Source organism: Echiichthys vipera, assembly GCF_963691815.1.
Source record: "Echiichthys vipera genome assembly, chromosome: 19".
Classification (NCBI taxonomy): domain Eukaryota; kingdom Metazoa; phylum Chordata; class Actinopteri; order Perciformes; family Trachinidae; genus Echiichthys; species Echiichthys vipera.
In genome coordinates, this window is record NC_139844.1 from 21,739,925 (window position 1) to 21,765,171 (window position 25,247).

General features: G+C 43.5%; 1 protein-coding gene across 2 annotated transcripts; it reads right to left on the reverse strand.

The window, feature by feature from the left end:
- Positions 1–4,715: 4,715 nt before the first annotated feature.
- LOC310961693 (homeobox protein OTX2-like) lies at positions 4,716–6,335 on the reverse strand (the record flags this gene model as incomplete). 2 transcript variants are annotated; one of them, XM_083933899.1, is made up of 3 exons in its annotated part: positions 4,716–5,363; positions 5,821–5,972; positions 6,239–6,335. In XM_083933899.1, the coding sequence occupies 3 exons, from the start codon at positions 6,333–6,335 to the stop codon at positions 4,716–4,718; spliced, it is 897 nt and encodes a 298-aa protein (XP_083790025.1). The 2 variants fall into 2 exon arrangements, with proteins under 2 accessions (XP_083790025.1, XP_083790024.1); XM_083933898.1 differs by having other exon boundaries at positions 6,224–6,335.
- Positions 6,336–25,247: the final 18,912 nt, after the last annotated feature.

The window sequence follows — 25,247 nt, forward strand, 5'->3', positions numbered from 1 at the left end:
TAATTCTTTATTCTTTAAAAAAACAAAGTCAAACGCCTGTCGGTGACACTGCACAGCTGATAATAGCATAGTCTATTTAAACGGACACTGAGAGGCTTGTTTAAATCATGCACTGTTCATTTCTTGATGTTTAATGTCAGGCCTCCACTCTCTCCACACAATCATTTACATACGTGTTCCCAAAAGGACTTTTATACTGGTTTGATTCAATACATAAAACAATCAGTGCATATACAGAAAGAGCTGAAACATGTGTATGTGTGTGTGTGTGTGTGTGTGTGTGTGTGTGTGTGTGTGTGTGTGTGTGTGTGTGTGTGTGTGTGTGTGTGTGTGTGTTTAAAAAAATGATACGCAGCCAATCTGAAATATTTTCACATCTAAATCAGCCGTCACTAATATGGATTTAGTTGGATTCAAATGCAAAAGAGGTGAAACTTGTCTGTGGTTTAAAAAAACAGAAAAGGTTTTTATTATTCTATTAAAGTGCTAATTTGACAGATAATAAAAAAAAGTTATGTAATCGTGATTAAGGGTCTAAAAAAGATCACACAAATGACAAATCCATGACTGGAGACAATAATGATCATAATAATACTACTAAAGGTAATACTACTACTACTACTAATAATAATAATAATAATAATTAAAACAAATAATAATAATAATACTAATAGTAATATTACTACTACTACTTCTAGTACAAGTAATAATAATAATAATAATTTCCCCTGGGTTTATTAAAGTATTTCTGATTCTGATTCTGAACAATAATAATAATCATCATCATCATAATAATAAGCGGATGAAGATGAGATGAGATAAGATCATAATAATAATAATGATATTTAGTATTTCTGATTCTGAATAATGATAAAAATAATGATAATATTAATAATAATAATAATAATAATAGTAATATTACTACTACTACTTCTAGTACAAGTATTAATAATAATAAAAATAATTTCCCCTGGGTTTATTTAAGTATTTCTGATTCTGAACAATAACAATATAATAATAATAATAATCATAATAATCATAATAATATAGCCTAAATGTATATGGGTAATATGGGCAATTCATGTTTGATTTTGTAAATGACAGCCTCTTTATGCCAGGCTTTACAAAGAAAGTGTTAAATGATGGTTGTTTTCTATTAAACCCGGTGTGAACCTGCAGCGTTACAACAGTCACATAAACGAAGAAAAAGTCAAACATAACAAACAATATGAAGCCTGAACTAAAACTGGGACCTCACTCTAACATAATGGCGTCTGCAGGCCTGGTGTCTACGTTATTAAACAGTGTTATTGGGACATTAAAAATCATTGTAGTACTTTAAAGCCTACATGTCTGTTACATGTCAGGGCCTCACAGACACCTCCAGGTGTGTTTTAACATTCAACACAGTAAAACTTATTCTGGCTCCAACAGTGAAGCACAAAGAGAACAAATGTTGATCACACACAAACCAGTGCAGGCCTTTTATTTTTCACACTTTGTATCCATCTGTTAATCAGGAGTACAGTGTTGGAGGTTTGAGGTCATCACCGCTGTGGCTCCGGACCGAGACGCCCCTCCGGTTCCAGTCGGATCCCCCTGATGGATCCCCTCTCTGCCGGCGGGGAAACCTAGAAACCCCCGGCCGTGATGAAGCGCACGGTGCCGCTCGGGGAAAGCCCTGCCTCGGGGCGCCGCTCGACAAAATGTGCGGTCTCTTCAGCCAAGAAGAGGCTTCCGAGGCTCTTTTTTTATGATTGTTTAACATCCTCAAATGCGATGAGAGGATTAATGGAGCGCGTCTGCCGGACCCATATGTCCCCTTCAGTGCCGCTTGTGCTTAATTAAAACCGAATGGATAGTGTACCCGGGGGCCCCTGGTCCTCCTGCTGCAGGGACACTGACTTACTGCTCTCTGCTGACGTCTCATGAACCTGTTGGAGCTTTAAATGTGACTCTGCGACCGGGGAAAACACATGTAACCAGTGGGACAGGCACAAATATAGAATATAGATATAAATAGAGTTGAATTTATTTACCACCACGTTTTTTGTTGTGTGCTGTTTCATCAGATCTGGCCACGAGCGCACGTTTCATTAATGTAGAAACAATAAAAAACATAAATTACAGCTAATAAGATTAGAACAATATTATTTTTCCTATATTATTGTGTTCTTCCTCCCCCTTTACAGTTGTTTTATTGTTTTATGTATTTATTTGTGTTAATGAATCTCGCCTTTATCTTCATTTGAACAGGTTAGGACCAGCTCCAGATTCTTTGTGATTACAATAAGAAACATTTTTATAAAGTGTTACGCGCACTAATAAAGACAATAGAGGGGGCGGCAGTAGCTCAGTCCATAGGTGACTCGGCTGGGAACCCTTTGTGGACCATGAATGGAGGGTGGACTGGTGGCTGGAGAGGTGCCAGTTTATCTCCTGAGCACTGCCGAGGTGCTGTTGAGCAAGGAACCGAACCCCCAACTGCTCGGGCCGCTGAGCCATTGGCAGCCCCCTCGCTCTGACATCTCTCCATTCATTGCAGGTATATAGGTCCTGTTTGTGTGTGTGTGTGTGTGTGTGTGTGTGTGTGTGTGTGTGTGTGTGTGTGTGTATTTCGGGCCTGTGTGTGTGTGTGTGTGTGTGTGTGTGTCTGTGTGTGTGTGTGTGTGTGTGTGTGTGTATTTCGGGCATGTGTATGTAACATTATTAATAATAGAGTGGAAAAAAATTGAATTTCCCCTTGAGGGACAAATAAAGTCATTCTTCTTCTTCTTCTTCTTCTTCTTCTTCTTCTTCTTCTTCTTCTTCTATAGCATGCACGGTACATTTACAGTCATGTTCCCTAGAGTGCACCCTGCATCTGTCAGCTGTGTGTCTTTGTAATCGTGCTTGGTTCGGTGCTAATTGGGGGTCAAGCGGACAACAAAACCCTCCAACGGCAGCAGAAAGTCACGCCAGTGTTATTAGGAGCCTCTCTCACATCTCCTGTCACCTCCTAATTAGACCGATAGCACGAGCCTTTTCTTCTGCCTTTTCTTTAATCCATGCACGAGCCCCCGGACCTGCTCGCGCTCATATCTCTCTTTCCCTAAAAAACCCCAAAAGAGGCTCCACACAGATCCATGCGCGCAGGACTAATCCCAATCCCAATCCCTGCAGCACGGTGCTCGGATATCACGATTTGGACCAAATGCCTGAAACTTTTGAGGCTGAATATGATTTTTATATTAAGTCATGTGACTAATAAAGTGCGTATGTGGTGTATGTGAGAACTAAAGCTACAGCCCAGTGATTTAATTGTTTTTTAATCTAAAATATGTTGGTTTAATTGCATTTTACCTTATTTATATGGAGGTTAAATGATCACAAATACATGTGTTGTGTAAAGCGTACACGTCCACGCCTCTGCTGTTCTCGTCGGTGTGTATGACGCGTCTTTAAACTCGTGTTTGCCCCTGGACCCTTGAGCAGCAGAGCTCATTTCACATCTCTCCGTGTGAACCGGCCAGCGGTGCGCCCCGAACCAAAGAGCAGCCGTCAATAAAAATGTGGGATTATCCTCTTTACGAGACGGGATTAACACCGCTCTCACATAACTCACATTCCTCCCTGCCCGGACACAAATCACGGACTTGTGATGTAAAAAAAAAATATATATATATATATGATGTTGCTGATCACAACAAGGATGAAATGTGGTATTTAATATAAAATGTGTGCCAAATTAACAAAGGGTGTAAAATCATAATAATCCCGCGTGTTGACGTGTTGGTGTGTTGTGTGCAAACAGGTGATCGACACAGGAAGATGATGCACACACGCAGCCACAGCGTTGGGTTCAGGTCAAGTGTCTTTATTGGTGTTCAGTGTGTTCGTGGCCTCCTCGCGGCACTTTACAGCTCAAACGGACCCCCTTTTTTTTGCTTCGCTGTTTCCCCCCTGCACTCGCTATTTTAATAATAATTTATCATTTTACACTCACGGGGAATAAAATCTATCAAATTCACAGATGGGTTTCGTGGCGCGAAGCAAAATTGCATACAGGTAGAATAAGAATCACATTTAAAAGAAACCAAAAATACAAAAAAATCTAACACATTAGGGGAGAAATAATAAAAAAACAAAACACACATAAGGGACATTTATTTATGAGCACACGGACTGATTGTCTCTTATAACTAAACATTTCTCATAAATTAATAGTGCCTCCAGGTTCATGTCGGAGCTGCTCTCTCTCTCTCTCACACACACACACACACACACACACGCACACACTCTATGACACACACACACTCATGCACAACGCTTTGATCAAAGGGGCCCTTCAGCGTGCCAGAAAAAAAGAAAAAAGACAAGAGAGGGGAGTCTTTAAGGAGCTTATAAAAAAACCTGACCTATTCCTCAAACTCAACCAAGTTAGGCTTGGATCTTTTTTTTTTACTCTTTTGATCCTTTTTTTTTTCTTCCTTTGGGTCAACACGTTTGTTCCGTGTCCTTGATCAAAGTTGGTGGAGAAGTCAGTGTGAATGTTCAATAAGTTAACCCAACAAGTGAGACAACCGGCCGGCAGTCCTGCTCTGCTCTGCTCTGCCCGAGAGGTAGTGGTTGGGGCCTGTGGTGGTTGGAGAAACAAACAAAACGCCGCACTTTGCTGCCTCTTATTGTCTGCAGCTTGTGAAAAATAGTCCCTCAATTAATTCTCTCTCTCTTTTTCACAACACTTGGAATTTCCACGCGGCCTGGTCTTTGTAATCCAAACAGTCCGCGTTGAAATTGAGCTTCCACGACGACGCTGTTTGGTCCTTATAGTCCAGGCAGTCCACGGCGCCGCCGAAGCCCAGCCCCGCGGCCCCGTACGCCGACGAGGACAGGGAAGACGCGTTGCTCAGGTGGCTGGACACCGCGTTGCCGCTCATGGGGCTCATGGCGGAGCCCGCGGCGGATAGCTGGTGGTGCATAGGCGAAAGGTAGGAGCCGCAGTCCATCCCGGTGAAGTAGGATGAGGAGCCCGTGTATCCCTGGTTGTAGCCCGACGCCTGGGTGTAGGTCATGGGATAAGAGCGTTGCATGCAGGAGGAGGAGGAGGCGGAGAGCGGGTCGCCGGCGAGCGGGGAGATGGAGGCCGGGCTCCAGATAGACACCGGTGCCGCGCTGTTGCTGCTGCTGCTGCTGCTGCTCACGGCCGGGAGAGAGGTGCTCGAGGGCGGAGTGAACTGCCCGCTGGCCCCGCTCTCTGAGCTGGCCTCTCGGACCGGAGAGCTTTTCTTTTTCACCGGCTTACTGACTGCTTTGTTCTGCACTCCACTCTGGGTTTGCTGGGCCTGTTGGCGGTGTTTGGCTCGTCGGTTTTTGAACCATACCTGGAAGGAAAACGCGTTGAAATGAGTTTAATTTGGTTACATTAAAATAACAAACATCTTCTGTTCTTTTTTTTCTATTTCCAAAATGAAAGATACCCCACAAACCCTGCAGTGTAATGGTTAATCCAAACTTTAAATTCCAAGTGATCGCAAAGCCGCGTAAAATACAAATTTTATTGTTCCAAGTCCGCAGTCTTCACATTGAGCCAGGCTCATTAAGTAAACTTTAATCTAAAAAACTTCCAATTTGAGTTTATAACTTAGCAGTGAATCAAATCAGTGACTGTTTCCAAGCACTTCTTCAACAATGGAGAGGACACTTGGCCCTGAAGTGGAGCGTGTCGCCTCTCACGGAATAATGACCAATTATCGACCTCTCACGCGTTTGAGATGTTTGTTCCAACGTGTAACTCTGCGTTGATCATAATGTCTGTACGTGCCAGTGCTGGAGACTCACCTGCACTCTGGACTCGGGCAGGTTGATCTTTAAGGCCACCTCCTCTCTCATGAAGATGTCAGGGTACCGAGTCTTGTTGAACAGACTCTCCAGCAGGTCGAGCTGGGCCCGGGTGAAGGTCGTCCTCTCCCTCCTCTGTTTGCGAGGGGTTCCTGATAAGTAGAGGTGGGAACACGGTGAAACTAAGAAAGCGAAACAACACAGTGTGACATCAAAGACAGCACAATTATATAATCAGAATAATCTCATGTATAGATGATACATAAACATCGGTCGTTCATCAGTCAGCTGGTGATGTAAATAATGCATAACCTATGTTGGTGACTGCAAATGTGGACATGTAATACGCTATCCAAAGAACCTGAGTGGTGTTTCTTGTGTATTTCTCTCTAAGCAGTTGCACCCAGGGGTGTATTACCTTGGTATCCAACTGAAGGATGCAGCAGGTCCACTCCCGAGGTAGATAAGCTCAGTCCGTTCACCGTGTACGGCGGCTGCTTCAAATAGGACATCATGCTGGCGGCCGGACGAGAGCACAACCAATAAGCAGAAAATGCGAAAACTGGGGCAGAAAACAGCCTTTTAATCCTCTCGCGTCCCCGTTTGGTCTTTCGCCTCGTCCGGATCAACCTGGAGCAGGATACACAAAACAGGAAGGGGCTTCTGAGGCTGTCGAGATTTCCGTCTCTGTGTGTACGCGCGGAGTTTTACGCGCGGTCTTTACGCACCGAGGTGGGTTTAAAGAAGTGGGCGTCCTCGGACTCGCAGGGGCTCTTAAAAGGCGAGTGGAGACCCCCAGCTGTCCCTGCTGGACTGAGGATGCTCTGTCTGGCTGACAGGCGTTTACGCCATCACCCCCCCCCCCCCCCCCCAACACACACACACTAACTGCTACTATAACCCCGCCCCTTACCACCACCCCCAAACACACTCCTCTCCTCCTCTTCTAGCTCCACCAAAACAAAACATTGTCGTTAAAATGCGCACACTCGTTGGGCCCCAACCGGGCTCTCAATTAGCATATACCCACAGGTTAGGCGAAGCTAAATAGACAGCTGATTGGGGGGCCATTTGCAGAAACAAAGCCCACTGTTGACCGATAAGTAATGCTGATAACAAAGGACTTTAGGGAACAAACAAAGAAGGCAATGCTGCAAACTGAGCGCTCTTTCAGATACAACTGCATTTTCATTTCTATATCTCTGGGGCCCATTGTTGGTTTCCACTTAAAGAAAAAGAAACCATGTACATTCAAATGTGACGACATTTAAATACGAAGGACAACTTTAGCAAGTAATTAGAAACACGGAGGCATTCCCCAAAGTAAATTCTGACATATTATTGACACTCCTCGCGGCGATTCCCCCTCCTCTCCTAATGAATTGCTCCCGGTAATTAGATTTGGGAGGTGAGACTTATCGAAAAAGTGTTGATTAGAGAGGAGCACTTAATCTAAACAAACAAGGAGATGGCCCACTAAATGTATCTCCAGGTAATGTTGGGGGGGAAAGTTTTACAGTAAAAACAAATCTCATAATACAAATAAAACAAATAAAATAACAATAAAAATAATATTAATAACAATACTGGTGAAAGGGCCCCATTCTGTAAGCGAGCTCTGTTTCTATCTTATTAAAATAACACAATTCAGACAAATTATCAAAACTTTTACAAGGACAGAAAAATCGGAAACAACTCAGCAAATACTAGAAAAATTATAAAAATGAATAAATCAAGTGTAACCACAAATATAGTCTATAAATAACCTGAGAGGCATACCTACAATTTTATAGGAATAACATCGAAATATTCAATATTACACGTGGCATATAAACATTCATTTGTGTATTTTTAATTATAAAAATAAAGAATATTATGTTATTTTAAGATTATGTGGCCATTGTTTTGCTAAAAATAGCGACCACAAAAATGAATCCCACGTTAAACGGGCCTGGATCTGTTCTCTTTTATTAATAGCTAATTAGTCTATCACCCATATGCTGCTGTCTGAGGCATCCCGTAACGTTTCCAGTGACACCTACCTGTAGAATAAAGTTCCCAGGGCCCCGGGGTGCTGCTCTTTCTAGCCTGCTCTCCTAGAGCCAATAACGGCCACTCCTATCCCCAATCTGTCACTTTTTTCCCCATCCCCGGCGACCGGTTGCTCCACATCCGTTCAATAATAAATACCCTGCCTGGTCATTAATTATTATTGGCTGCAAGAGATTATTTTTTTTTTTTTCTTTCTGTAAGAAATTAACGAGATAATCCGGACGGCACGCGCTGGCCTGATTACAGGACGCCAGCCACGACTCCGCATTCAGGCCTCCTTAATTTTCTGCGTCACGAAAATAAAACAAAGAGTGGCATTGTGTTTATCAGACCAGCTGACTGCCAGACAACCGACCCCCCCTCTGCACCCCCAGCACCCCCAACCCCAGCACAACCAATACCGCAACTCACTTTCCCAAACTGACACATGCACGCATGGACCTTTAAAAGCTTATTTTTAATTATTATTATTAATATTATTATTGTTTCCTGTATGTTTGTTAAGTTATAATATCAGGAATAATTGAAAATACAAATTGTGATGGTTCTTGTGCAAATACACACTTTTATATTTCAACTTTATTTCTCTAAGAGTTTGATTATAAGGTGGACCCTTAAGGCAGGGACCTATAAATGCACCTGATTCCCTCCCTCCTCTGTGCCTGAGTGCATCACAAGTCTATTTGTCAAACATAAAGCAGCTCGAGTGTATTATCTGAAGTTGTGGCCTTGTATTAATCGCCTGAGTGCCCCTTTGCTCGGAGCCTGCAGCCCACACCGGAGAGAGGGAGAAAAGTTCCCCTTTAAAAACACGCCTATCCAATTATCTCCCTGTAGGGTATCTGCGTTTCCATCGCGCGCAACTCCTGGTGGGAAAAAAAAAAGCGCCAGTGTTTCTTATATTTACATGAAAAACACGAGTCTGCTTTAACAGAGAAAGTTAAACGCGTCACTTACTTCAGTTGGTTTTTAAAATGGTCTTTTTCTGAACGCGTCTCTGGGCACAACACAGTGCGGCTTTGATTAGTTTCCTCCTGGGTAAGCTCGTTGGATGCGGATCATACTGAGAGAGCCTCAGTATTTATGAGAGAGAGAGAGAGAGAGAGAGGGAGGGAGGGAGAGAGAGAGAGAGGGAGAGAGGGAGGGAGAGAGGGAGAGAGAGAGAGAGAGAGAGAGAGAGAGAGAGGGTGAGAGAGGGAGAGAGAGAGAGAGAGAGAGAGAGAGAGGGAGAGAGAGAGAGAGACTTAGGTATATTTTTTTGCAGCCAATGGAAATGAGAGACACTATGATGGGCATAGGTGTGCAGGATGCAGCAGCTGGAGTAGTAAAGTAGCCTGATGGCAACATGGGCTGCAAAGTAGTGATAGAGCGATATCATCGACCGATATTTGCGTTTTTTACGTGTATCGGCATCGGCTGATGAAGGCTGCTGTGTTTGCCCTTAGTTATTATTCATATATATATATGTATAATTATCAGCATTATTTACAGACTGGTGTCCACAGGCGGTTCTGTGTTTCTGGAGACGCCTTTTTTAATTTCAATAAATGTTCTTTTTTTTTGTTTTTTAGACTCGTAGCATTTGTCGGATAAGATAATATTTTCCTTTATTAGAGGAAATGTGCTTATTACAGCAGCAGAGTGGTTAGCAAACATAGAAGAAGCATTAATAAGAAACAATACATTGAAAGAAATAGAAAAATATGAACAATATAAACACGGAAATTTAAAATAAATGCATAACAGAAACAATATAGACAATATTTTTAAACATTTTAAATTTACACCACGGCACAGAGGAAAATATTAGCATTGCACACCGTGAAGTGAACATTATAGTGCAGTTATTGTCATTATTTATTATTACTGTTTTTGGTTTTCATCATAGTGACATTTTTATGATGTAAATTAATGTAATGTTATGTAATAATGAGCAAAAGTAGTATCGGCTCCAAATATCGGCTTGAGAAAATCTGCCCTCTGTATCGGTCGTCGGCTAAAGTAATGGAAAAAAAACATCTGTATCGGCCTTAACATCCATATCAGTCGATCCGTACTGCACAGCACCACCGGCCCCACTAACTAAACTGTGCTGCCGTTTCTTAATCATCTAAAAACAAAGAAAACATCACACACACACACACGTCTATAGTTTTGATTTTCAGCAGGAGCCGTTATAAAGGTGTGGTTCACCGACCGATCAGAGGCCGGCACCTGCGCACGGCTTAGTGGAGAACAGATAAGAGTGACATAGGAGGATATAACGCAGACCCCCACTCAGAATCAGGAGGCTGAGGATTTAATTGTCAAAATAAGCTGAGCAAGCAAAAACGGAAGCAGTGTGTTTTGTAGCGAGAGGTGAAAATAACTTCTCGGGGATCTGTCACGGTTTGGGTCTGTGTAACCCTGTAAAGGAGATTTAAGGGGGAATGGTGGCTCGTGAAGCACTACCCACTCCCTCTCTCTCTCTCTCTCTCTCTCTCTCTCTCTCTCTCTCTCGGCAGAAAACAGCAGTCTAAATTATGTTGCTTATTACATTTTCTGGCTTACACCGTGCATCTCTTGAAACATTATCGTACTTATGTAGATCTACCCACCCCGGCCCCTTCGATAAGTTGCATTTTGAATTCGCTAAAACGTCCGAACACCCTACAAAACTTTGGCCTCAGCCGCCCCGACTGCAGGTTTTGATTGATGCTCCCAAACAAGCAGCAGGTAAGAGAACTAATTAGGAGTCTACGTGCCAGATGAACAGACTGAGAGGCTGCTGGCTTTTAAAAAAAAACCCTCAAATCAATACCACTTTATTAACTATGGACTCTATTGTGTAGAACATCATGGGCAGCACTCATGGACTATCTTGCTGCTTAGTGCACTCGTGTATTTGCTGTCAATAAAAATTCAAATGAAGATAAAAAAAGAGCAGGGTATTTTTGTTAATGCTGCGCTTATATCCTGGTTATTAGCGGACTAATATAGTTTAACTGTAAGTGGATTCTCCCATTTTGTCCCTCAGCGATCACATAAAACAAACAGCCTAACCGGGCTTAAGTAGGCTATCTGGTCCCCTTGTTGTCCCACAGCTATGTTCTTGGCTCACGCCGAGTCCTTTCATCTTCAGCTCTGATATATAATTCATCAGAAAATATCTAATAGCCCTGGGGAGCGTTTCAGCTAAACGGGGCTGTGGTTGTAAAAAGGTGAAGTCGCTTGTTAATGTCTGTGGCAATATGCCCTCCCCCTGTCTCCGGGCCAATTGACGAAGTCACGGTTTCTCCTGCTGTTAGGGAGACGAATTTGAAGGCTAAGAATCGTGGGACTGAGATAGCGCTCGCTCACAGTGTGCTGGATAATGCCGGCTTGCACGAGGGAAGTAGCCTGTGATGTGTCGCTGCCTCGTCTCTCCTCCAGCAGCCTTTTGTTCGCCTCCTATACGAGTGGTTCATATGTTGTGTTATATGCAGAACACAACATAAATCATAGGATCCGTCGTGGTTACGGGGTTTTTATCTCTTACACCCTCTTCTGAATTCATATTTGAAATAAAATATGTGTAACTTGTTTATTATTCTGTATCTTCCATGCTTTTGTGTCAACTGTGAATGATTCCTTTGTTGAGAATCGTCCTTATTTTCAGTGTTTGCTGCTCAGAATATGTGTCAATCGAAAAAATGTATCACTTTTTGTCCCGTTATCATTTCAATTCAAAATGATGAGTTGCATTGGGATAATTTAATTTTGTACTTTTATAAGGTCGGGGTCTTGTGAGACAAATTGTATCTATGTATCCGTCCTTTAACATCAGTGCTCAGTATTATTGGATCCACAGTTTTTGAGCTCCAGCAATTTTCAATTCAGCTGTCCATTTCAAGGTCAAATCAATGTCTTGGCCCACTCAACCAGCCCCATCTGTTACACACTGACACACACACACACACACACACACACACACACACACACACACACACACACACACACACACACACACACACACAAACACACGCGATAAACTGTTTTGGGCATTATGACTGCTTGCTTTTTACCATCTGCACAGTAGAAGTCACATTGATTTATTGATAGGCATGTTGGCATAAGCGATACGTGTATTGATGATTCTACAACAAACCGAAGCAAGCGTCCAAGGATATTGAACCGCAGCCTTTGTTTTCGGAGGAAAATAACACAGACAGGGCTGTCATTTTTTCAAAATTTCCGTTTAAAGGCGCCCGCTCGCATCAGAAATTGGCACAGTGAAATTCTTCAGCTTCAGTGTTTGTTAAAAACGAGCAAGCCGCAAACACCCGGTGCTGAAAAATTAGGTCATCGAGGAAGTGCCAAAAACGGTAGTTCCTCGAACGGCCACTTGAGGCTGGCTCCATAAGCGAGTAATTCCCCCTGGACCTCCATGTTAAAATGCCCAGCTCTACAGCAGAAGTAAACATTATATATATTACAGCCTGGTACAAGAAACAGTTTTGATTGATCCATCCGTTCATGACGACTGTATGGGGGTTAAATTTTTATTCTGTTTAAATGATATTAAAGCTTAACACTGACTGGTGCTGTCATAGAAGGCTGCAGGCTTCACTCGGCCCACCTCAGCTCCAGCCACGCTCAACCTCTTTGCCCATTTATTGGATTAGCCAGGAGTTTGGCGGTGCCAAGATGTTGATGGCAGAGTGCTACTGGGAGCCACCCACTTTGATCTTCATTTTGGCTCTTTAGAAACTCATAAGTCATAGAGAATTTGTCCATATTTTAGACAGTCTGTGGTTGCACGGCACACGCTAGCAAGCTGTGACACAGTTATTTTAACGCACATATTTCCTGTGTACTAGAACTGGTGAGATAACAACAAACAGCTATAGCTAATGTGCTAGCAGTTGTCAGTCGCTGTGCCTTATACTCCCTCTTGCCATTTTGTTCTGAGAGAAAAAAATTAGCCTGCTTTAAGAGAGAAAGTTAAATACATCACTTACTTCAGTTGTTTGTTTTATGCCCTTTTGTGAATGCCTCTCTGGGCAGAACACAGTGCGGCTTTGATTAGTTTCCTTGATTAGGTCACTCATCAGACATAAAGTTAACACTCTTTATTGTCTGTAAACCTCTAAAAACATGGCTTTTTTCAGTGTCTTGCAGAAGAGAGCTGAATAAAACAGGGTCGTATAGCCTCCTCCATTTTGCACTTCCTGGCTCTGCGTTCCCTCAAAGGCCTCAGCGCTGTCAAGACGGCTGGATATTGGTCAGTCGAACAAACGTGCATGAATTCACTTCGCCCCCTCGAGTGAATCCACTTATTGTGACGATTCCATCCAAAGGAATTGACTTTGCTGCAATTTCCCTCATTTTAAATGTGACCACACGTGAAGAATGTCAGCCGAGAGACTCTTACCGCTAATAAAATGACTTTGTGGAAAATGTGTCTCTGATACTTTTAAGTGTACTATGTTTTTATATTGCACCTGCAGTATTTGTACCATTTAACCGCCTCTGCGCCCACCGCATGACTACATCATATCATATTCCTGCCCTCCATTGAGATACATCCACCACTTTGCCCATGGGAGGGTTGAATGTCTTGTCCCTGCTGGTACCTCGTTAACCTCCCACAGCCTGCGGCTAGTGTTAGCCAAACTGATACCTGGGTATTGGTCAGCAGGGACCGGCCCCAGGAGCCCTGGACCCCCCACTGGGCGAGGGGAGGGAGGCAGGCGGGACAGAGGAGGGCCAAACAAAAACACAACCTGGCATCCCCACGGCAAACAGCCCACCTACTGTCAGCCAGCATCTGGGACACAGCACACAGCCCCTCTATTCACATTCTGATGACGGCAAACACTGAGGAGCACACACACACACACGCACACACACACACACGCACACACACACACACACACACACACACACACACACACACACACACACACACATACACACACACACACACACACAGATAAAACAGAAACTAAATCAAAACAAAATTGTCTGATTATAGTTTCTGGCTTTAACTGAGGATACAATAGAAGTAGAACGACTGAGCTGTCTTTAGCTGCGACCAGTCAAGGTTTGGAAAAGAGATTACCCCAAAACGTATATAGATGTAGCTTTTTTCAGGCCAATCTAATTGCTTTGAATGCATTATTTAACTGGACTTTCAAGAGAATAAAGAGCATGCGGGGAACAAAGTTCGGAAATTGCAAGATAGAAAGAATGACAGACAGAGTTTGCGGGAGAGAGTGACAGAGAGAAATGGGGAGGAGGAGGAGTGTAAAGTTAATCCAGTCTGAATCGACGGGCCCTACTGCAGGAGTGACACTGAAAACAGTTTTTCTTTTCTTTCTTTTCTCTGCAAATTTGCTCTCCCTTCTCCCTCTCTCTTTGCTTCCTCCCGTGCCTCTCGCTATTTTTCTGCCTTCTTATCCTTTTTAATTAGAGGGGCTATTCTGCTGCACAGAGGACCTTAATCCTCAACTGACCAACAATGCAAAAAGCCAGCCTTTGAACAGGCCGACCTGCACCCCTCTCGGTCCCCCCAAACCTCCCCACCACCACCACCAATCACTGCGCTGCCCAAACACTCCACCGCTCCCATCGTTGGGAAAACCAGGCTCTTTTCCTGCGCCATCTTTTCCAACATCTTGGACAAAGCACTCAGGGGACCACTGCAAAGAGAAAGTGTCCTGAAAAGAGCATTTCAATATCCGCCAAGCTTCTCAAAAAGCTTTGGTTTGGTAGTGGGACAAGGCCGAGGTCAAATGGCAGGTGACTCCGAGTGAAGAGAAGTTACCAAAATAACCTGCTGAACATCTGACATGCACGGAAAAGAGCTAAAGGTTACAAAGGAGGCATTAACGTAGAAAAAAGATCAGCAGAGGGGAAAAGGTTGCACCTGCTAAGAGTCAAAGAAGCCAAATCAACGTATCTTTAAAAAGCTTATTTGCTTTGTACGTTTAGTTCTTAGCTCTTTCTAAATTTAATGACTTTTGCTTTGTCATTATTCACTTATTTCCCATTGTTTTATTTGATGACTTCTGATTTTATCGCCTTCTTTACCCTCTTTGCTTCCTGTGAAAAGTTTGCTGCTTGCTATATCGTTTCATTATTAGTGGATACAATTTGTACACTTGGAGAATTATAGTTTGAGTATTTTTTCCATGTCTTTACTTAATGAAAGAAGAGACTATTAGTGGGTTCAAGTTGCAATTTTCAATGGAAATACTTATGTAGTTAAAGTAATAATTCTTGAATGACTTATTTAGTAAAAGTAACAATTCTTCAATTACTTATGTAGTTAAAGTAATAATTCTTGAATTACTTATTAAGTAAAAGTGACAATTCTTGAATTACTTATTTAGTAAAAGTAATAATTCTTCAGAGGGCGAGCAGGTAAAGAGGGCACAGTGATAAAGAGCTGAAGCAAATCCCCCACTGGGTCTCATTTCCATATGCATATGCATCTCAAGATGGAGTCTATTAAGACCATTATAAATAAATTACCTATAGATTGAGCTAATAAGTCAGGGTCAGGCCGGAGAACATAAGGAGGGTTTGGATGAATTGCTCAGCTAAAAACATGATACTTGGATAATAAATGAATCAACCAATCATCTGCACCAATCTGTTTTGTGTATTTGATCACACAGTTTTTTTCTTTGTTAACTCAGGTTGACAGTAATGCAGACTGGTGGTCCACATATTCAAAGGTCCCTTATTGTAAAAAGTGACATTTGCACGTCTTTTTCATTATAAGGCAGGTTGAGTTGCTTTATTAATACTGTGAAAGTATCAAAACGCTAAATCCACGGAGAAATGAACACGGCCTGTATTCAGAAACTGTGCCTTTAAACGAGCCGTCAGGACTTCTGTGGGGTTGTGATGTCACAACTAGACTGTATATAGGTAGAAAGTGACTTTAAAGTCATTCCCCGGCTGTAATGACGGTGCAGAGATGCAGAACAGTCGTAAACGCTGACCAATCAGAGCGGACTGGGCTTTTTCTGCAGGGGGTCTTAAAGAGACAGGCGCTAAAATAGAGCGTTTCAGACAGAGGGTGACTGCAGGTACATTCAGACGGACAGTGTGAGGAAAATAATGTGTTATTTTAACATTAAAGCATGCAAACATGTTCTAGCAGAAACCCAAAATACAAGTATGCATCTAAAAATGAGCACATGTCCCCTTTATGCTATAGTGGGCAAAAATACATACATAATAATGTCAACGCTAATGATAACAATACTCCAACTCTGCCTGAGAGGAACTGAACTAATTTCCCTGTAATTTTCTTCAAGCACATTTCCCTGCAAACATTTTGCCAACATAACAGTCTGACAAATTGCCACTGGAGCACAATGACACTTTCAACCCTGCCCCGCATGTGAACGACAGAAAAATGAATTTCCTTTCACCGCCACCGACTGCAGTTTCCTATTTTTACACCCGTCGTGCTGGCTTGACACTCACTCGTACAGACAGGGAAAAAAATCACAGGCCAGCCAAACCCTCTGCCTGGCTAATCACAGGCCCAATATTTCCATAGCAGGCAATTAGCATCTTGCTTTTATGTGCGAAATGGCTGAGGCGAGACACGGAGCGAGTTGGGGAGAGAGGCACGGCTAAAACAGAGAGAGAATAAAAGAGCAATTAAGATGTTGGGTGAGCGGAGGACAGAGACAGGCAGTCTGCTGCCGTGTGATTTGAGGCTTGCAGGCCCAGTAATTAGCCCTTCATTGTGAGATAATGGACTTGGCCGGTCTTTCTGGTTCCCTGAGCTGCCCGGGCCGACTCGACCCACGCAAGGTCAAAGGGCACAATGTGCAGTTTGGCTTTTTATATATTTGAGTGTGCATGTGTGCGACTGTAAATGCTGTTGTGTGAACCCATCTTTCAAGACTTGCGTCGTGTAATATAAAAGTCAGGGAAACAAGGAACGATAAAAGTACAGAAGCTCGCATCCAGGTAAATGAATACTCTGTAAATCTGCAAAGGTTTGTGGGTAAATCTTTGGTCTGCTTTAGCCTTTCAGGGGGAAGAGCGCCAGTGAGAGCGGCGGCCGGCTTTGATGCGCTGGAGTCATCGCTCTCCTGGCCTATCACTCCTTTCTCCCGCCATCTTTAGAAGAGCAGTAATCTGTGAACCCTGAATCATAAGCTTTGGGTAAATCTATGTAATACGGGTAATTCGATGAAGCAGTATTTTCCTGGTGAGAGGCAAAATCCTGTTGACTATTCAAGGATTGAATCATCCAACAGTAATGCCATTAGACCAGTGCCACGGATTCCTCGGAAAATGCTGTTTAATTGCCAGTAACCAGCCATTGTTTGGTGATGGGTAAACACTAGCGGAGAAGGGGGGGGCAAGTGAGGAAGCGTGTGAAAAAGATGGCCCCTTCGGCTTCAGCCAATCGCCATTGAGAGATGGATTTACTCAGGCTCGACGAAGCCCGCGCCGCGGAGTGGCAGAGGCACTGGCTTAACTAAAGTCTTCAGGACTATAAATGCAGAGTAACTCTTTCCTTTTAATACAGGATTTGCCCAACAATGCGATTTAGGGGGGGGTGTCTATTCAAGATAGACATTTTTTTTTTTTTGAGTGGCGAGGTTTTGAAGGATCAGGCCTTGTTACTCACGTTTATTAGAGCGGGACTTCACAGCTCGGGGATTGTTGGTGGTTGTAATCGTCGAGCAGTTTATCCATGTTTGTGTTTGGCTTTGCATGTACGCGCCCCGACACTAAGTCCCATTCTTTCCACCTGTATTGGAAATCTTTATGAACAATAACCCCTACCTACACCCGGCCGTTGATCCTAAGCCACACTTCCCCACAATAAAAACTGATATTAACTGTCCAAATCAACATGAACTGATCTAAAGCTGCTCGCGGAGTGCTTTACTTTTACTAGTTAATCCAATTCTCAGCACACAGGGATTTTTTTATGAGGGTTTGAACATTTGAGGTGTATTGTTGTCCCTCCCCGCGGCCTCTTGCTCTCAGGCCTGTCCTGGGGGATGCAGATTGGAAGTGAGAGGTGTGGCGGCCGAGGTTCGCCTCCATTGTGAGCCAGTGCCTGGGAGACAAGCAGCGCTGCCAGGCCAGACACTGATTGGGTTTGACACTGCGTCCAGGAGGCGAGAAGAAGCTTTTCTTTTGCTCTTTTTTTCCCCCCTCTTATAAGTAAAAGAGAGCCTTTTTTGTATGAAAGGCCCCTCCTCTGCTCTCCTCTCCTCAAACTCCCCCTGGATCTGTTGTGCTCCCCTGCCCTCCTCCTTGGTTCTCCCTTTCTCTTCTCTCTTTACGTTCCTATATTGACTCCCTCGTTTTTTTTCTTTTCCCAGATTAAAACCAGTGGACTTCTGTTTCCTTTGTCTTCCTCTTTTATTGTCCCTCTCACTTGGATGTTGACCAGCATCACAACATCAAAAATGTAGGTTTTGTCCTTTATCCCTATGAGCCACAGTGTTTGCTACAGTAATTGCAAACATTGAGGGAAACCAAATTCACCTCCTTTCCCCTGAGCCTGAAACGCTGCCACATACTGAGCCCACTAGGATGTCTTATACAGGGATCTTTAATCACCATGCCTCAGGCTATGATCACACCCTGATCAGCACTGAGCTTTTACATAGGATTTATCTTTCAATTGCCTAAGCTCGGGCTACTTTATTTCCCAAATGATACATTGTGGCTGTTATTTGTGTCTTACAATGCAATTTTGAAGGAACAGTTTAGGGTGTAAAGTATGTGTATCTTAGCTTAGCATAGCATAAGAAATGGAAACAGAGTAAAAGGCTCTGGCCTCTGCGAAAATCTGTCCAAAGCTCACCAATTAAAAAAACAGAGTTAGATGAGTTGATTGATACCATATCAGTAAAGTAAATATGAAGCTACAGCTAGCCCTGGCTCAGTCCCAAATCCGCCTATACCAGCACCTCAAAACTCACTAAGTCACTAAGTGAAGTGTAAACCAACACAATATGGTGGTCTAGTCTGCCGTTTTGTCAAAGCCCTCAGCGTTTAATAGTGATAAACAAGGCGCAATTGAGTGCTGGCACACTTTTTTTTTTTCAATCAACTTTATTTGTGGCAGGTCAGAATGACGTCAAAGTTGCATCAAATGCGACTTGGCTGTTCAGATTGCAGTCGCACTCAAAAAATCCGATACGTATCCGATTCAGTAGCGCATTTAAAAGTGGTCTAATTCTGATTAAAAAATGTCAGATTTAGTTCTGCTTGTGCTGTTCACACTGTGAAAAAAAGAATCAGGTATGGGTCACATATGAGCGAAAAAATGGGATTCAGGTCACTTTAACTGCAGTGTGAACGGAGCCTTTTAAATGTCGCAATCTGAACAGCCAGGTCGCATTTAATACGACTTTGATGTCATTCACTGCACTGTTTTGTAGATGAATGACAAATAAAGTTGAACCGAATCAACACAAACATGGAGGACAGCAGTGAAGCAGGCGGCCGGTGGAAGGACAGTGAAGGGAAGTTTTAGCCATAACGTCCTACTTCACCGGTTGCCGTTGCCATGTTGGCTTCCATAAACACCGTTGTGGCGTGATGTAATCAATGATGTGCGTGTGCGGGTCACTTCAGGAGCGTGAGCAGAGCCAAACAAAAAAATCGGATTTGAGCAAAAAGACCTTCTGTGTGAACGTAGTTATAGATGCTCAGAAACACCAGACTTTCACCCAGGAGTCTACGGTTTGTGTCCTGTTCCCAAAGTCCCATGCGTTACTGTAGTTATAAACACACTTATTTTAACCCCACCTACGATCTTATTCTAACCCTTAATGAGTGGTTTTTGTTTGAATGAACAATGTCGCTTCCCTTGTTTAGAACAGTGACCGTAGTGGAGCGCCACAGTTTTACGCACAGGGTTACTCGCAGGGTTACGCGCAGGGTTACCAAGTGTATTGACAAGTGACGGGAAAGGGTCCTGACAAAATGGCCGTATGCGAAGAGTTGGGATGAAGGCAGGATTGGTCTGCCGGCACGTACTGTAACCCTCAGACGTTGTCACTTGTCACCTTTAGACACAGCCAGCCAGCTGTCTTCCCACTCTTTGTGCTAAGCTAAGATAATGTTTTCTTGCTGTAGCTTCAGATTGACTGTACCAACATGAGTGGCATTGATCTACTTAGAACTGTTAGAAGTGAGGAAAGTGAGGAAGCATATTACCACAAATGTCTATATGTTTCACCCCAGAGGATGATGGGTGAGGGGTCTTGAATATGGAAATATGAACCAGCAGAGAAATAGGAGATTGTAGGAAGGTGGGAAGTTTTATTGGTATTGATTAATCTCCCATGCTGATCACCAGAGAGCACAACCCTCTCGATCCGCTTAATAGAGGCGCTAATGATGAGCTCCATTAGTTTAATGTGTGCTTTTATCGCTGTGCCCTTAGATGACTGTAGCGTTTCATTAGACATGTCTGCCTCATATCTCACTTTGCACCCAGAGGAAACTGTGAAGGGATTAATTTTATGATGGACCCCCTGCCTCCTCCTGCCTCCCTCCTCCTCCTCTTCACTCCTTCCCTCCCTCCTCGGCTCAGCTCAGCTCAGCTCCCAGCCACAGCCAGGGGACCCAGGAGGAATAGTGTCTTTGTCATCCTGCCGTTTTTTCGGAGTTGAGGAACAAGAGGAGTTTAATCCTCATTGTCCAGGAGACTGCAGAGGGTGAGGGGGGGTCCTCCGGCTGTAAAATGATCCAACTGGCCTCGGCTAATCCCCTCCTAACCCCCACTCCCGGTTCTGACCCCCCTCCTGGCCTTAATTCACGCCCCCGTATACTACCACAGTATCACACCCAAAACACAAACACACATCCACAGAGAGAGGGTCGGTTGTACATTTTGAAAACACGGGCCAATGATGACACAAATGACCCGATATCCAATGTTAAACTTTTTTTTTACTTTCTCACACACATACGGGAAAATAATGTCATTCATAGTTATGCAGTAAGTGGTTTAGGGGGGTGTGTGTTTAAGTGGGATTTAACTTAATCACCTGCACATAGGCTTAAACAACTGGTAACCCATCTTCCACTCTGGGGATCCTCACCGCCGGTAGAGGTGTCTAATCAACTGAGACAACCCCCTACACACACTTTCTTTTTAACTAATATTAGACGTGAGTGTGAGTGTGTGTGTGTGTGTGTGTGTGTGTGTGTGTGTGTGTGTGTGTGTGTGTGTGTGTGTGTGTGTGTGTGTGTTGTGAATTGCAGAGTTATTTGAAGGAAATGCAACAGTGCACAGCCTGATTTTGTTCTTATACATTCGGTGACATGTGAATACGTGTGTGTTAGTGACAGGAAATGAACAACAAACAGCCTCATGTCATCGGTACAGCGGGATTAAGAGTGCTGATGTGAGTGAACGTGCGTGTCTGTGTGTACACGCGCTCGTGTGTGTGGAAGTGTGTGTGGGTTGACAAAAATGAAAACCAATAAATAGCCCCGTTTTATTGTCCTTCTCATTAGCTGAAGGATTATTTTGAGATTAGGCAGGACAGGGCTGGACGTCTGTTTGACGTTAAGTCTTCCTCTAACGAGACGGATGCTCTCCAGTCTGCTCAAATCTTCTCCTTTGAATTTCCCTATCTTGTGCGGACCCCTCCCCGCCTCCCTGCCTCTCCATCTCTCTCCCATTCCCGTCCTGTCTCTATTTCTCCTCTGTTTTACTCTCCCCTCCTCTCTTTTCTGCACTCCTCCCTGAGTGACAGCTCAATACCCAGCTCTCCCAGGCTTATCTAGCCTCAGCAGATGGTTGACTTGGATCACTGTTCATACGCCACGATCTGGGCTGGTGATAAAGACTGTTACAGAGGGAATATATGCTATCTCTCTCTAGCTTTCTCTTTCTTCCTTTTACTCCTTCTCCTCTCACCTCCTCTTAATCCACGCTGTTGTTTTCTCCCTCTCCATCCACTCTCTTTTCAACTCTTTTATTCGGCAGCTCTGTCCATCTCTACCTGGACGCGTCTGCTCTTCTCCTTGTCGTGTCCTCCACCTTTCACAACTGTGCACTTTGTCCCGGCGTTCCATCCACCCCTCCCTCCTCATCTCCCTCCATCCCTCCATCCCTCCATCTCTGTGCATTGAATCTGGTGCTGCGTGATTGTCTCTGCTTCCCTGCTGGGCTGGCGCCTGTCTAAAGGGCCCCAGGACCCTCACACACACTGAGGGGCTCCAACCATGCCAGAGATGCCCTCTCTCTCTCTCTCTCTCTCCTCTCCCTCCTTCTTCTCTCATATCAGTTCATCTGGTCCCTCTTCATCTCAACAGGACAGAAGAAAAGGTCAAATTGTGTCTCTTTCGCCCTTTTCTTGCTCTTCTCTATAATCAAAGTTGCACGCAGGTCCGTATCTGAACGCATATTTCACATCCATGTATTAAAGACCACTTTAATATGTTTTAAAATTATAAACATATGCAGTAAACAAAATGACAGTAAACAGGTAACCTTCAAAGTGCTGCAGCCTGAGGCCTTTCTACACATCTACTGTTTTAATTTGTTTCATGTACATGATCACTGCATTGAAACAACTGATGTACACTTCACAGGCTTGAATTGTCCATTTTATGTATACTTCACTTGTCTGGATGGGTCTCTTTGATGTCCTCCTCACATATTTCCCACTCCACACAGCCGACCAACAAAGCAAAAGGAGAGGGTATAGCTGCCACTCGTGGATGAAAAAAGGGACTGAGTGCTGGGAGCGATACGAATGGGAACATACGACGCATTACCTTGTACGGCAACAGGGAAAGCGGACTGGCAAAGACATCACTCGCACACGCCATACATTAGATCGGCTCTGTGTGATGTGTGCCAGTGTGTTATATGAGAGGGGAGAAGACATGAAAGTGAGATTAAAGTGTGTGAATGTAAGGTGGTTTCTTGTGGATAATGCAAAGAAAAGATGTTGAAATGTATCCGATAGTAAGCACAATGATAAGAGTATAAAACATATAAGGCCTTCCCCTCTCTCTCTCTCTCTCTCTCTCTCTCTCTCTCGCTCTCTCTTTCTCTCTCTCTCTCTGGCTCTCTCTCCCCAATACTCCAGACTATTTGCAGCCATCTTAATCTGAACGGTGGAATCTGGCAACCGCACTGGAGCACCTGCATCCGTCCAGCCTGACCCGCTTTTGTTCTGGTCCGACCCCCTAACTTTAGCCCCTAATTAACCCAACAGAAACTAATTAAATACAGCTCTAGTGGACCAGACGCCAGACTGAGAAACTAAAAAAAAAAAAGAAGAAAAAATGACCCAATGCTAGGCCTTCCAGCTCCTGAACCCCCTGGTTCAGACACATAGAGGGACGGGGAGTGATTTGAAGAAGAGGAGGGTGTTCGGGTGTCATTGTCAGCGTGGGTCATCCTATATGCTGTCATGTTTCAAGATATTTTGGGTTCTTCCTTATAGTTGAGTGCGGTTGCCAACTCCTGTAATCACAAGCACACCAGTCACATGACGCAACCGATGCCCTGGAGATATTTGGAAAAGGATGGGGAGAGCCACGGAGAGACAAGAGCGGTGCAGAATGGAAGCAGGAGGAAGAAGAGGGGAGGGGGGGGGGGGGGGTAAGGTACGGGACAGGATTGTGAGAAAGACGATATATAAATATGAGTTCAAACCAGCCAAGTGTCTCTGGCAAGACTGCTGCGGCTCCTAGTCCCGGGCACAGCTCGCTAAGTGATAGAGAAAGTAATTAAGAGAAGCCTGTTCAAGTAGATAGGCCTGTAAAGGAGATTTGAAGAGGGGAACTGATTGTGCATGTCTGATTCCAGCTCTTCAGAGAGTTCTCAGCCCCAAGGCTTATAGCTTTCAAAGGGTCGTCTCGCTCCCTGCATGTCTATCTCTCGGTCCCTTTCCCTGTAACATATATCTACAAACAAAATGTGACTCTCCCCTTCCACATATGAAGCACACACGTTCATGATAGCTGGTTGCGGGACAGAGAGGTGTCCTTCTCAACGTCTTTCTTATCGTATTATCTATCTATCTATCTATCTATCTATCTATCTATTTGTCTGTCATCTTTATAATGTAATAGAAACTCGATAGAAGCATGTTTCCTCATGCTTTGTAGAGGAAATAATGCAGTACTATTACGCTTGAAAGTTCACACTGTCTTTTGCGAATAGTAAACAATCCCTGAATGCACGGACAGACACAATAGAGCAACACTGCCACCTAGGATGGGCTGCACCACCCTGCAGATTAACTTGGACTAAGGTAAATCTGCTGTCTCAGTCTTGGAAGTCTGATTTGTACGGAGGCAAGTAAAAATTTGTGTTTTTTTTTCTGGTGAGCGATTTTCTACGTCTGATCTAAACATTTTCTCTCCTGGGATTATGACTTAAGAGCGGGTTTTGACTGGGTTATTCTTATAGTTTTTAGTTTTCATGTTTGGAAACAGATGACAAAAAAGTTTTGGCAGGTAGAAATTCTGTTTTTTTTCCCCCTAGATGTAGAAAAACGATCCTGACCCGGGTCTTTGACCTGTTTTCTCAGATGAAGAATGAGAATTGAAAACTAGGATTCTTAGATCATAAAAAAGGATCACCAGAAAAAACAATAACCACCGTATCATAATCAGGCACGTGTGTAGCTATAAGGGGCACAGACAGACTTGTCCCTGATAAATAAATATGTTTAGATTTGATTCTTTATCATTTTTTAACCTTGTGTTTTTAAGGTCAGCACTGAGACGACAGGCATTTTTTCTTTTCTCTTCTCATAATAAATTAAACCCAGCACTAGAGACGTTTTGTGAGTCTTAAATAGAGTTTTATAAAAACAGAAAAATGATCGACAACTCACCAGTAAAGGCCATCTGCAATTTATCTTTACTTCAGAGTTATAAGCATTTTAGGGAACCTGGAGATTTGAGGACTCGTGGGACTCCTCCAGAATCAATCACTTCTCTCTGTTGTCCACCATCAAAGGTCCAAACCACATGTACTGATTGAGTCTGTCAGTCAGAAATTAAAGGTTTTAAAACACTAACCATGAAAATTTGCAGCATTTGTTGTTTTCACTTGCTTCAAAATAAAATAACCTCCATGCTGTGCCATAATAAACTTGGGTTACAGTGATTTGGTCAGATTGTTATACCTCAATCTGCAGTTATCTCAGAGCCTCTACAGTCAGCAGGTAAGTAGCTGAGTGAAAAGTAGGCCTACAATATTTCCATCCGGATTGTAGTGGAGTGAAATTATTTGGTCTCACAACTTGGATATTATTAGCCTGCTCAAATAATCACAAACAGGCTTATCTCAAAACAAACTTGAAGCCCACTTTCCAGGATAAAGGGACGAATGCCAATGAATCTAATCTGCTGGCGACATCTGCTGGAGA